The 13,036-nt window shown below is 42.6% G+C and overlaps 1 protein-coding gene across 1 annotated transcript in view; it reads right to left on the reverse strand.

Annotated features, from left to right (window-relative positions):
• Nucleotides 1–5,034: 5,034 nt before the first annotated feature.
• The window catches only part of BACE2 (beta-secretase 2), a 53,209-nt gene continuing 45,207 nt past the window's right edge, over nucleotides 5,035–13,036 (reverse strand). Inside the window, exon 9 of the mRNA XM_038145868.1 lies at nucleotides 5,035–11,478. Within this exon, the coding sequence (XP_038001796.1) occupies nucleotides 11,225–11,478 (254 nt within the window). The 3' untranslated portion in view covers nucleotides 5,035–11,224. The remainder of the gene's footprint in view (nucleotides 11,479–13,036) is intronic.

Here is a 13,036-nt window from a genome sequence, read left to right on the forward strand (position 1 = left end):
CCTTTTCCTTTTCCTTTTCCTTTTCCTTTTCCTTTTCCTTTTCCTTTTCCTTTTCCTTTTCCTTTTCCTTTTCCTTTTCCTTTTCCTTTTCCTTTTCCTTTTCCTTTTCCTTTTCCTTTTCCTTTTCCTTTTCCTCCTTCTCCTTCTCCTTCTGTGGTGTGGGTCCTTACAGATCATCTGCTCCCAGCCCCACTGCCATGGCCAGGGAATGTCCCACTACATCAGGTTACTCAGGCTTTGGACACTTCCAGGGATGGGGCAGCACCCACCACCCTCACAGGGAAGAATTTCTTCCATATATCCAATCTAAACCCACTCTCTTTGAGTTTGGATCCATTCTCCAGGTGAACCAGTTATTTTTGAGACTGTTGAACCCAACCCAGGGCTTTTTCCATTGGAGACCCCTCCTCCTTTTTCCACCCCTTGTCACAGCTCTGGGATGACACAATTTCCAGCGCGAGCTCCAGCCCACCCTTGGCTCATCTTTTCTTGTGTACCAGGTGTCGTGCACCGTCACCTGGGAGTTTCCTTCCTGCTGGGGTAGCTGGCTCGCTAATTTTCATTTAGAAAACCACTCAAACTACTCTGTGATTCTGCAGTTGCCCTTAAAACCTCTCAGATTTAGTTCCCACTAAGCTCTTTTGTTCCCTCCGCCTCTAATGATGCACAGGAATTATGTTGAGCTCAGCAAACAGATGAATAAAATCCTGCAGGAGGGCTCATACAGGAACTGCAGCCAGAGTGGGGCTCTTGCATTCCTCCCAGGACACTCCTGAAAGCTGTAAATGTTTCCAGTCCCTAGAGGAGAGGTGTTTCTTGTCCTTGTCTGCGAGTGGTATATTATAATACCCTGTAAATTGCAGGTGAAACCTAAGGGAGTAATTGCTACAGGTTCTTTTCAAATGTACTGGAGCTTGCAAATGAAAAAGCAACGTCCCACGAAAGCTGGGCGTGTGAATAATTCAAGAGGTAACGTGGGACAAATAAACTTAAGCAATGAGAAGCATTGGCTAGAAAGTAAAAAGAGTTATGAGATGGCAAGAGGAAGTTGAGGACAGCATTAGTCTGACATACTTTCTAAAATATGGAATTACTTCTGCAGGAAGCGTTAACCTGCAAGCTGGCACATCAGAAAATGATGCTTCTGTTAATAAATGATTGAAACTGTTGAAGACTGCAGTTCTAGCCCTTTAAGTAACAATAATCCAGCTCTAAACCTAAAACACTGTGTGGTCACCAAATGAAAAATTGATATATTTTTTATTAAAGCAAGGAATATTAATTAGGTGTTGGGATAATTTGAAATAAATTTATTGTATGAGTAGTCGTGGGTCACAGATTCTGCTGGGAAAAAAATGTTAAGCCCTTAGGAACTTTGTCACCACTTTAATACAGTGAAAAACCCACGTCACTGGCCATCAGTGTCTATAGGAAAAAATGTAATTTTGCCTGCTTTTACCCACAAAAAAAACTGTAGCAGGTTCCTTTTCATGACTGCCTGAACTACACCCAGGCATTTGCTCCAAATCCTGGTTTGCTGGCCTCCCAAATCCCAGGGATCCAATGGCTGAGGAGATTTTAAGAGCCTAAGGAAGAGGAATCTCTAAAATGTTTTCCTTCTGGTATGTCTTTTGTATCTGCTACAAAAAACCCAAGCTACACTTCTTTCTTTAATGATTAATCGAAGATGTGGGGTGCAGAACCATTCTGAAGGATCATTTCTGATTTCATCCTGCAGACATTCATTCTGTAATTTGAAATCTTGGAGGAAAAACTTACAAAATAATAACCTGCACTCTCAGTTCCTGTGAGGGTGTAAGACCCTTTGGTGATAAGCAGGAGAGGAAATCTACTCAGGAAACAAATGACACTGAATGGAGCAGTTGAACACATCCACAGGGTCTTTTCACCACAAAATCCAGTCAGCAGAAGAAGTTTTAACCCAGTTAAAACTACACCAGCAAGTTCCTGCTTGCCCTTTGAACGGCGGCACCAACAGAGAGATTTTCTGCATCCACCTCACTTGAGTAACAAATGAGCAGAAGTGTCATTCCAGCCCTTGTAAGAATTTAATTTGTGTTTTCTGCTTGCCCACATATGGCCAGCCGTGGATTTTCCTGCCAGGACAAGTTCAAATAATTTAACGATTTAAAATGAAGGCAGAGGAGAGAATGTTGGACTGAATCTTTGCTTGTAGAGCTCACAAGAACTGAAGAAAATAGACCTCCTACATGAAATGTGCAACTGGTGTCTAATTTTACCTGAGACTCGGGGCAGACCAGAACATGCACATGGACAACAGGGGCAGCAGTGTGGAAAAGCAGTTATTTAACTCACCCATAATTTACCATGTGCCTGTGCCATAACTCAGCATTCTGTGTGCTGGTGACATGAAGGGGAACATAAAGAAATAGAAATGTAAGTGTCTATTGTAATAAAATTACTGTTGATTTTTTTTTTTTTTTTTGGCATACCTCCACTGTCTTTTTGAAACCCAGGAGAAAATATTTAAAACAAGATGAGAACTTTTAGACACTTCTTTTGTGGATCTAAAGGATTAAAGTCACCTTCCCCAAGATATGCAAAAATGGATCATTTAATGAAGGGCAAAAAGCAAGCATTGATTACTTTCAGCTGATAAGCTGGAAAACCTCTAAAGTTTGTGATTCTGGGGCATTTCTGTCCTGCTGAACAATACAAAGGTGGGGCTAATTTGTGTGTTTTTCTTCTGCTTTGTTAATCCAGAGAAACACGTGGAGAATATTTTTAACTGCACTTGATCCAGACAGAAAATGGATACATCAGCAGTCAAAAATAAATCAGCAGTTAAGAATCAGTATAAACCACCAGCCTAGAGGATGTTCAAGTTGTCCAACAATAAAAAGAATCTCATTCAATAAAAATACAGAAAGCTGAAAGTAACGTTAAATTTGCAATTAAAAAGCACTCAAGGGAAAAGTAAATAGTATTCCTACTCACAGTACTTCAGAACAATTCTGGGTGCATGAAAAGAAAGAATTTGAAGAGACATAATGCCTTGTTTATTCATAGAAAGCAGTCTTGTCTAGCTAAGAGCTGCAAAAATCCAATACTCTAATATTTGTGTAGGCACTGGCAGCAGAGATCCCTGTATTATTTACAACAACCTGTATTTCTTGGGGCAAGCTATTGAATTCCCTAGCCAAACAGACGATGAGTCAAGGTGTAGGCAAGTGGCACTTATCAGCCTCTACCAGGAAAAAAAAAAACAACAAAGAAATCACAAGCCATTTATTTTTAAAGGGTTTGTTTTGGTGGAGAAAGGGGAGAATAGTAAATGTTTACTGTTTAAGTGGCCATCAGAATGACACATTGTACTGGAAAATTACAGAGAGCACTTGCACTGCCAACCTTCACATATTTGTGTACACTCCACTGTCATTATCAAAAAAAAGAGCTGTATTCTTGCAACAAATTCCTGCTTTTGTGTTTCACGCACAAACTTAAAAAGCTGTTTTGTCTAAACAGGCCGGTCTTCACGGGCAAAGATGAGCAAGGGAAGAGTGAACAAACAGTTTTACAGTTTTGGATTCAATGAGCCTGAAGTCTGGAGGCTGCTCTGAAGGTGATGGTAATTTCAAAAGCATAAGAGAAGTTTGAGCACAAGAAAAAGAATGAAAAGTTTTGAGCAGAGCTGTGTAACAATGGGATCATGGAATGGTTTGGGAGGGACCTTAAAGATCATCCAGTTCCGACGTGGGCAGGGACAATTTCCACTAGAACAGGTTGCTCAGAGGCCCATCCAACACCTGCACATTTACAGGGATGCAGCATCCACAACTTCTGGGGGACACCTGTGGCAGGACAGAAATAAGCAGAACCTGCCAGCTTTGAAGGAAAAATATCAAACAGTTGGTGCCACTCCATGTTACTTGACTCATGCCCTAAATTTACAATATTCATAGTAAATACTGTGCTGCCTTTAAAAGGCTCAGGGCTTAAAATAATGGACTTTGTAAAGAGGTGTTTAGGTGGAGGGAAGAGGGAGGTGATAAATGATCAGGAGATGCTAAGCTAAGGATCTTTGAGGTTGGATATTCAAAAAAGAAAATGAAAGGAACTTTTAAGGGAATTCAGACAAAAAACCAGAAAGTGCTGAAGGGGCGTGATGCCTTGTGAAGGCTGACCTAGAGCAGAGGCTGGGCAGAGCTAAAGAATAAAGCAGGGATTTATTCACAGGATCTCCTCCATGGATCCACCTTGGGCAGCACAAGAGCCCAGCCAGGGCTGCACCCAAGATGAACCAAAATGGTCCCAAAATGCACCAGCAGGCACGGGGTCTCTCCCTTGGCTCAGCTCTGCTCCATTTGCACCTTGCAGTTCATTGTCCCGTTCCAGCTTTAGCCCAGGCACTCCCACCCTGCTTGTTTTTCTCTCTCCAGCCCACGCTGTTTGTGCTCCTGGGCTGAGCTTTGGATCATTTGTCCTTGGTGCCCAGCTGGAGCAGGAATTGTTTTGTCTCCCTGCTCTGTGCAGAGAGCTCACCAGCCCATAATGTGAACCCAGACCCACACACTAAAGCAGCACAGAATGTGAAAATAGTAAAGCTCAAACCTGAGACATCAGGCTTCCAAGAGTTGGAAAACACCGCTTGGGCTCCACCTGGCGAGGAAAGAGAGCGGAGCAGGGACTGGGGACAGGGACAGGGATTTGTGTCCCTTCCCCATCCGCATCCCGGGGCAGGAGCAGCCCTGAGTATGACCCGAATCCACGCCAAACCATCAGCAGCTCCACCTGCTCAGCTTCATGCTTTATCTGCTCGGTTCTGCCCCATACTGAAATGAAAAGTTGAAGCAGGAATATCTGTAATTCGGGAATTAACGGGAAAAAAACCATCTCGGAGCTAAACTTGGCTGCCTCCCCCTCCTGCCAGGGTCAGATGGGATCTACACGGCCAGAAGCTGGAATTGAGAGTCACAGGAGGAATTTGGATGGATATAATTTACCAGCTTTGAAGTTCTTGTTAACAGGATTTAAAAAGCCACACAGAATAGGTTGAAAGAATTAATCATTTATTTTAAGCAGCATAAAATCTGATTTTTTTAACATAGTGTTTATCTGAAAATGGCAAGACCTGAAAGTACAAAGTATCAATTTTTGGAAAATTGAGTAATGAGGCTTGACAGTAAGTGGGATAGAGATCATAACATAACCTGAAGATTGAATTAGAAAGACTATACCCCTTTGTTCCAAAGTTTGATCCCATTTTCTTTTCAGTCAATGTTAAAAACGTTGCCTAATAAAAACAAAACAACAGGTGAAGAAATGCCTCTGTAAGTTGACCTTAAAGGTGAAATCCTTTCCACACTCCTGAATAACATAACAGTTACTGTAGTGTTAAAAGCCTTAAAAGATCTCTGCATCTCCATATAAAATTTGCAATTAAAAATGTGAACTGCCTGTTTCCAGGTAAGTCTTAAATACTGAACTTTCTGTAGTTTATGCACACACAGAGTATTGGCTACCAAAGCAATTTTTTTTCCAGCACATATTGCAGTGATCCATGCCTTTGTGCTATCAAGAAATTGTTAGTTGTCTTTTTATTACCTCTAAACATTCTCGACTCCATTTTCTTTTTACCACAGAATTTTCCAAAGGACAGCCATGCTGCAAATACAGCCATTTAAACATTCAGCTCCATAATCCCTCTCTGAAAACACAGGAATGAACATGCCCTGTGCAGGTTTGACTTGGCCCTGTGAAAATTTCCCTCCTCACAGGGGGACACGATGAGAGGATTGTTACAAAAAATGTCCTTTATTCAAGTGTTTTGCCTAAATGCACATTGCTGTAAAATCTGAGCAAACTCAGTTGCTCAGCCGGAGTGGTTTTTAGGACAAAAAATGTCATGGATGGAGCTCTCACTGCTCCTTGTGGTCCTCCTCTCCACCTCTGTACTTCCTGAGGATGGAGAAAAAGGAGAATATACAGGAGCAGGGTGTATTTCCAAGTGGGATGTGAAAGAAGTCCAGGGAACATGGTCAAATGCACAAAGGAGCTCTTGGCACACAGTAAAATTCAGGGACCATTGGCACAGGTAAAGTTCTGGCTCCAATTCTTCTCCTAATGGCACTGTGAGCATTTTCAGCCCACAGTTAATTTTTAAAGCATTAAGGAACTACTCTAAAACAGGTCTGTGAATGGTAAACGAGAAAAACATCTCTTTTGTTAGAAAGCTGAAACTGGAAAATGGAGACCTTAATCTCGTAGCAACTTTTTTGGGGGGGGAATGAGAAAGGGTGAATGGCCCAGAGGGCAAATCAGAAAAATCAGATTTAAAACCAGCAAATTAGTAGGACAGCAACTATGCTAAAATATGCTTATTTTAAGTGATTATTATCAATAAAAAAAAAAAAAAAAAGGAAGCGAACACTTATTGAGGGCTACTTCTTTTTAAATCCTAAAAATTACCTTTTGTCTTTTGCTTTTTGGCTAGCTCAAAAGAAATTCTGTGTGTGCCTTCACGGTCTACTCTAAAATTCCCAGTATTTCAAAGACTACCTGACCACAAAGATCCAGGCAGATGCAAACCATTCTTCTATTCCCACTGCACGGTCATTGATGTCAGCATGTTTTATGATTTCCTATCCTGCTGCTCCCAAATGCCACTGCTGGGGGTGAGAAACAGCTCTGAGTTACATGGAGAGGGGAACATTCAGCAGCTGGGCACTGACCCTACCTAAAGATGATTGTGTCCTGTGTTCACCTGGGAGGGGAGAATTCCCAGGGGCATCAAAAGGCACCTTGGAGTGCTGGTTTCCAAAATATTCAGGCAGGTGGAGCCTTGCCAGAGGGAATGGGGACTGCTGGGTGTTGCACCTACAGCAGCTGCTGTCTCTCCGTGGCTTTTGTGTGTTGGATCCGCCTCACCCAGGGGTTTGGCTGAAGGCAAGCATTTCTGCTAGCATTCCCCAAGAGAGGGAATAATTCCCATAACCAGCATGCTGGATTACTCCCCAACCTGGATTAACACCTAATTAAGCCTCAAAAGCCAGCAAATCTAACTGGCTCAGAAGATTGCTCCTGTCCCGCTACCAACCTGTCTTCACTTCTCTCAACAGCAGCAAGGACTTCAGCAGCCAGAAAGGAACAATTTAGCAATCAGAGAGTCAAGTTTGACAGGAACTAATGTCTTGGTAAAAAGCACAGCCTTTTCTGAAAAGGATCAATCTCTTACGCTCTTGCAAGTTTTAATAAAGCTAAAGGCATTCTATTTATTTTTCTTTCTGTAATTCCTTTTAATTGCAGCTCCACAGGTCACTGTACCAACGCCTTTCATTGCATCACTGATTTTGCTATTTCTATTCATGTCTGAGATGAGAATATGACATCCAACACCAGCCCAGTTGTTGGAAACCCCTATGGAAATCAAAGAAAATTCTGGCAGCACAATAATTTTTTAATATTGGGACATTTAAGGATCTCTCTTTCTCTCTCCGGAAATGTGCAGTGCTATGCAACTCTCACAAGCTTTTTAATATTTAAAAGGAAAAGCTTGGTAGACAAATGGCTCATCCTTCAGTAAGACAAAGCCAGCCAATACACAGCAAGGAACTTGATTTTCGCTGATGAATTTTGCAGCTGTTGACAACAGGAGGTACCAAAACCCCTTGATACATTGCATTTAGGTTGATTCAACATGCACATCCTAAACACAGTCCTTCACCTTAAAAACAGAACAATCCCCTCCACCTAACTTCTTTTACAGCACCTGAACAGAAGCCTTATTAAAATGCTTCATGTGTTTCCCTTAGCATTTAAATTGCTCCAAAAACCCCATGATAATATTTCTGAAACTTGCGAAGGCAGCGGGATAGAATTAACCTATTCCCAGGGCTGGGCTCGGGTTTAACCACTGGAACTCCAACCACACCCCCTCCAATCCCTGGCCATGGCACCGATGGCTCCAGATTGCCTGCGAGGCTGCAGCCAGGGGAGTGCAGCTTTCTGACACCTCCCTGGGACATGGTGTGACATTCCCATCAGGGGAGAGCTGGGTCAGCAAGAAATACTGATATTTCACTGATGTTATACTGATATTTCTCACAAGGGATGGTTTGGAATGCTGTGATTTGGAGCACCCTGTTTTTCATAAGAAGAGGTATTTTTCTGTGTCTTCTTTATTCAATGCTCTGGTTTTTTTCATTCCTCTTCCCTCCCCAATTTTTTTCCCCCCCCTTCCTTAAGGTACGGTTTATTCTTACCCCTGAAGTTGGTTAAGTTAACAGGAACATAATACATCTCACAGCAGATATATATTTTGAAATATATCAGAGAAAGAGATCATGAGGAGTTACCGAGTGGCTACACTTGGTTACAGCCTAGTCTATCACTGTGTTTCATCTCCCATGCAAAACTGCTCGAGAGCATTATTTTTCTTAAATGTGTTGTAGGCTAAAAATGAAGCCTCAAGGGTTCCCACTGCTCTCCTTGTTGCCAGAGCAACAAAGCAATGCTCACCTGAATTTCTGCCACTGCAACTATCAATTCACAAGCCCAGATGAAGTTTGTGCTGCTCACAGGTGTCACTCACAGCATTTTTACTACCAAGCCACATTTTTAGTGTGAAGGAATGCCAGGAAAACTGAAGAATATATCAGTATTTCTACTTGGTTATTGCTCCTCTTAGTTCAAGTGTTTCCCTTAAAATATAATCTTGACCGAGGACATTTAAAGGGAAAGGGTAATACTTAAATCTTTTATATGAAATCCAAAAAGTCACGATGCAGGGTATTTGGTGGGGTTTTCCACAAAAATTTGTTCACCAACTCAGAAGAAATCTCTTTAAAAAGCCTACTCAGAAACTTTCCCAGTAAATTCCTTCCTAAAACTCTTTGTGCTCAGGAGGTAGGAGAGGTGAGGGGAGCAGTGATCAAAGTTTTTAAGAGCATACAAGTTGTTTTCACCTTCTGAATTGAAAGAGGGTTTATTGTTTAACACTACCCATCCAAAATCCATGTGGTGTTTCTGTTTGAAACAAGTGACAGAAGCATAACTTCTACTGCCATGCTGTAGAAAAAAAGGAGGAATGCAACTCTGAAGTTATTTGTTACGTGTAAAACCAAAGCCAGGAGGATGACATGGAACTCTTAATTAAAAGATATTAATAAAGAGATATGGAAAATAGAACACTGAGAAAACAGTTAAGCTCTATGGCTTATTTCATGTAATTCACAATTTTTCTCCTCTTAGAAACTAAGAGGCAGTGGAAGAAGGAGACAAGCTCAAAATTCCTTCCTATTTCCAACTTCCAATTCCATGAGAAATCATTCTCAGACGTTGGATCACAGCGTCAATTATTTTACTCTACTGAGCCAAGCAATCTGAAAGTGCAAGAATTGAAAAGAAAACCACAGGCACTTCCAGTTATGACATGAAAGACATAAGTTAGTTAAAAAAAAACTCCCACAGTGTTTTATTTTCACACACATGATGTGCACCTCTGTAAATGCACCATTCCTGAAAAAAAAATAAAAAAAAAAACCTTTCCTTATTCCATGCAGAGTAAGATGCAGAGGCAGTGTGAATCACAGAGCTATAGGAGGGGATTTTGGGCAGAAAATTGTCTAGGCAAGGGATTGAAAAATTCAGAGCTAAGCTTTTTTTTATTTCCTCATTTGCCATACAGATATGCAAACTGCTCTGCTATCAAAATGAAAACGAATATTTTTCCTTTTTTTAAAATGTATAAAAAAAAAAATCCTCAGCCTTGCACTGTTTCTCTGTCCAATCCAAACACTTAGGCCAGTGTTACAGAGAAGTAGAGAAAAGAAAAATTAGAGAACAACTAGAGAAAAGAAAAATTGTCCTCTCTGCAAAGAAAACACCTTCTTCTGACCTCAGCATGATGATCTGCACTTGCAGAATGGAAGCCTGGTCAAAGACATCCTCCCCTGCTCTCTCCCACCATTGTTTCCAGTCCCACCACGTGGTTGTTTTCAGCCAGACAGGACACACACACTTTTCATTTTGATTGATGCCAAACTGAACACCTCAGGTGAAAAACAAGCCAGCAGAAAGACTTTCACTTCACGGCCTGTCCATAAAGACAGGTGCTTCTCCTTTGAATTTCTAGGTTGCTGAGCTCAGCCGAATTAAAGCAAACAAAAAAGTTGTCGTCCTTATTTTGTTTTCTTTCTGTTACACTCTCTCTAGAAATACAGCAGAACACAGACCTTGCTGTCTTGTCTGTCCATACACATGCAGATCAGCCTTTTCTAAATATCAAACTCAGAAAAAAACAACAAAACCCCACACGAGGAGGGGGAAACTGAAAGGTTTCTTGTTTTTTTCTTTTTGTGCACCAAAGTGGAAAGTCGTGAAGTACTGATTTTTATAAAATCCCAAAAAAATTCAAAGCCAAGTAGTTCCATTTGGTTGTATGGAGCATCTTTTGTGCTTCAAGACCAGTTCTAATCCACACACTCACCAGTGGTAGCATCCTTGTAAATTAAGAGAGGTAGTCTTGTTTTACTCTAAGGCTGAACAAGTTTGTTTCCCAGTTTTCACCACCTTGGACTATTTTGTTACAGCTCTCAGGGAGGGTGAACCTCTCGAGTGGCAGCAGCGATCTTGAGGGAAAGAAACCACAAACCAACATTTCTTCTTGATCTCCCTTGCTTTTTCTCTGCTGCTTAGGTCTGACTTTCCTCCCTCCCCCACACCATAAGCACAGTTTCAAAATAAACTGATGTAAACAGAAAGCAGTATTCATTTAATGCAATTAATAAGAAAGATTATTATTTTTTTTCTCTTTTTCTACAGTCAGGGCTTGATTAGTTAGAAAATACTGACAGCTCCTTTTTTTTTTTGTGAAAGAGAGATGGACAATTTTGTTCAGACAGTGGAAGAACATCACGGTGTGGTTTTTTTATCTTTTTTTTTTTAAACTTTTTTTCCTTTTTTTTTTTTTTTTTAAAGAAGGTACTGTAGAGAGCATAAAGGCTCATTGTACTGCAGTAACAAATCCAGTACCGTAGCACTTCAGAGGTGGTTAACAGTGCTTTGGTTCAGAACCGGTGTTAGAAAATAAAGCTATAAAAGTCACGATGCAGGGGATTCGGTGGGATTTTCACCAGCATTTTCTAGGAACGTAGAAGGGACTGAGGAGGCATTGGCTTCTTCCCCTTGGCAGAGCTCTTTGTCCTTGGTCCCGTTTTTAAGTCTGTTTTTGGGATCCAGCCTCTCATTTCCACCGGTGGCGCACGAGGGAGGACTCGTCGTTGACCACGTCGTTGTCCGTGTAGCGGTGCTGGCAGCGGGGAGGGATGAGCAGCAGCACGATCAGCACCAGCAGGATGATCCCACACAGGCTCATCAGGGCGTAGGAGGCGATCCAGAGCACGGGCTCGTGGAAGGAAACGCTGGAGACGCAGTTGCTGGCCACGTCTGCTGTGGTGAAAGGGCCCTCGATCTCAGAGAGGGGCGAGCCGTCAGCTTCTGGGGAGGCACAGGAAGGAAAGGGTCAGGTCTGCAGGAACCAGTTAAAGAGCACTTGTAGATCCCTCTCCCTCTGTCGTCACACGTCTCGGCACACTCGTGTTTTACCACATTTCTCATTGCAATAAAAACGTGGCTGAGGTTGGAAATGGGGATGTGTATTCTATTCCTATCCATGGGGCAGCTCTCTGCTGTTCTTTGGGCAGTTTATCTCTCCCACAGCCAATCCTCCCTCCAGGAGATCTCTGCTGTCCATGGCCACTGAGTGTCCCTGCAGGGCTGAGAAAATTCCATCATCCCATGGGGAGATGCTCTGCCCAGGGCAGGAGCCAAGCATTCCCACCTGGATCCAATCTGACCCTGGAACAGCACAGCAGCCTCTGCCCCCTGCATTCCCAGAGGAGCAGCTTTCTCCTGCCCTGCATTCCCAGAGGGAGAGCAGGCCCATCTCCAGCAGCCCTGGAGCTGCAGAGGAAAACTCCAGCCTTGTGCAGGATCCCTGCTCCAGCAGAAGCACAGCTGGCACTACAGGAGGGCTGAGCCACCATGGAATGGCACTGCTGCCACCACCCTGACACACAGGGGGTCAGCTCCTGTTCTGACACTGTCAGTGGTTTGTTTTTTTATTACATTTGTATTTTTAGTTTTTCCTAATAAAGAACTGTTATTCCTACTCCCACACCTTTGCCTGAGAGCCCCTTAATTTCAAAATCATAATAATTTGGAGGGAGGGGGTTTCCATTTTCCATTTCAGGGGAGGCTCCTGCTTTCCTTAGCAGACACCTGGCTTCCCAAACCAAGACAAAATGCAAGAATCCCATGTTGGTAAAAAGGGACTCTGAAGCATAAGGAGACTGTGACTCTCCCACATCTCCACAGGCTGTCTAGGAGAGAACAGACATTTCAATCAAAGCCAAAACCACTGGAGCACTTTTTTACCTCTGCAGTAATCTTTCAAAAATATCCATTTAATTATCCTACAACATCCACCCTGGTGTAGGGCAGGGCCTGGGCAGTTTTTTTGCTTGTTTCTGGCATTTCTAACGACTGGAAAAGCAGCTCAGGTGAATCCTTGCTCTTCTGTGTTTGGTGGCTTCTTAGGGAGCAGCAGGAAGGTTCACCAGCTTCACAGATACCTGAAAGGACTTCGTCCTAAACACAAGGTGCAGTGTGGAAAGCAGCACAGACACTCTTGTGGATGAAAATCCAGAAGGAAGGGGAGGTGAGGCAGGACAGCTGGGTGACAGATGTCCACAAAAGGGGAGGGGACGAGAGGAAGGCCAGGAGTGAGGAACAGGGACGTGAAGGAGCAACAGTGCTGGGCCAGGAGAACTAACCCAGCAACTCAAAAATGATGACAAAGTTAAGGCAAGAAGCAGTCATAATTCACTTCTCTAGTCAGCCTCTTCCACGACACATCTGAGTATATTTTTCATGAGGGCCCCAGTTTTAACTGTCCTGTCTGTTTCTCACCCATTTTACATGCAGGCACACTCTTGCCCGATTGGAAGTGATCCCATCTACTAAAAACTGTATCTCCTATTTTCACATATCTTAG

The sequence above is a fragment of the Motacilla alba genome, chromosome 1 (assembly GCF_015832195.1).
Source record: "Motacilla alba alba isolate MOTALB_02 chromosome 1, Motacilla_alba_V1.0_pri, whole genome shotgun sequence".
NCBI classification, from domain to species: Eukaryota; Metazoa; Chordata; class Aves; order Passeriformes; family Motacillidae; genus Motacilla; species Motacilla alba.